Raw genomic sequence first — 547 nt, forward strand, 5'->3', positions numbered from 1 at the left:
TTAACAGTTTGCTCAGACATGTTTTGTTTAATTACAGAAACCCTAAAAGATGACGCAAAGAAGCCAAGCGGTAAAACGTTATTTGCAAAGCTGCGCAGTCCGCTGACAGGTGTGTATGATATGTTGAAGCCAAGTTCTAAAACTCAGAAGCAGGAAAGTTCCTTTGCTAGATAGATCATTCTAATAATAAAAAGTGAGTGCTCTAAAATTGGTGGGTGCGAGCTACTGAATATGTGTGGATGGTGGTCGCTCCCTAGCTTAAAAGAGAACTATGGGGTAAGTGTTTCTCCCCATAGTTCTCTTAAGGGTCACAGGAGGACATATACTAACCTCCGCCCGTGACCCAAAGCTCCGTATATCGCGAGCTACAGCTTGCGGTATACTGAGAGCGCCGCAGCCGGGACGGATCCCGACAATGCTGCCGAGATCCACCCAGCTGTGTGAATGACAGCTGTCTCTGCCTATCTAGAGGCAGAGCAGAGCTGTACCCGCCCCCTTCCCCATCCGTTCCACCAGTCAGCGCTGGAGGATCGGACAGGGGAGGGGG

At 49.5% G+C, this 547-nt stretch overlaps 1 protein-coding gene across 2 annotated transcripts in view; it reads left to right on the top strand.

Moving 5' to 3' along the window:
* RNASEH2B (ribonuclease H2 subunit B) overlaps window positions 1-547 on the top strand; it is a 22,507-nt gene that overhangs the window by 4,587 nt on the left and 17,373 nt on the right. For both annotated transcript variants that reach the window (XM_018556472.1, XM_018556473.1), the window contains exon 2: window positions 38-109. In XM_018556472.1, coding sequence (XP_018411974.1) covers window positions 38-109 — 72 coding nt within the window. The remainder of the gene's footprint in view (window positions 1-37; window positions 110-547) is intronic.

The sequence above is a fragment of the Nanorana parkeri genome, unplaced genomic scaffold, assembly GCF_000935625.1.
Source record: "Nanorana parkeri isolate BGI_ZX_2015 unplaced genomic scaffold, ASM93562v1 scaffold238, whole genome shotgun sequence".
NCBI classification, from domain to species: domain Eukaryota; kingdom Metazoa; phylum Chordata; class Amphibia; order Anura; family Dicroglossidae; genus Nanorana; species Nanorana parkeri.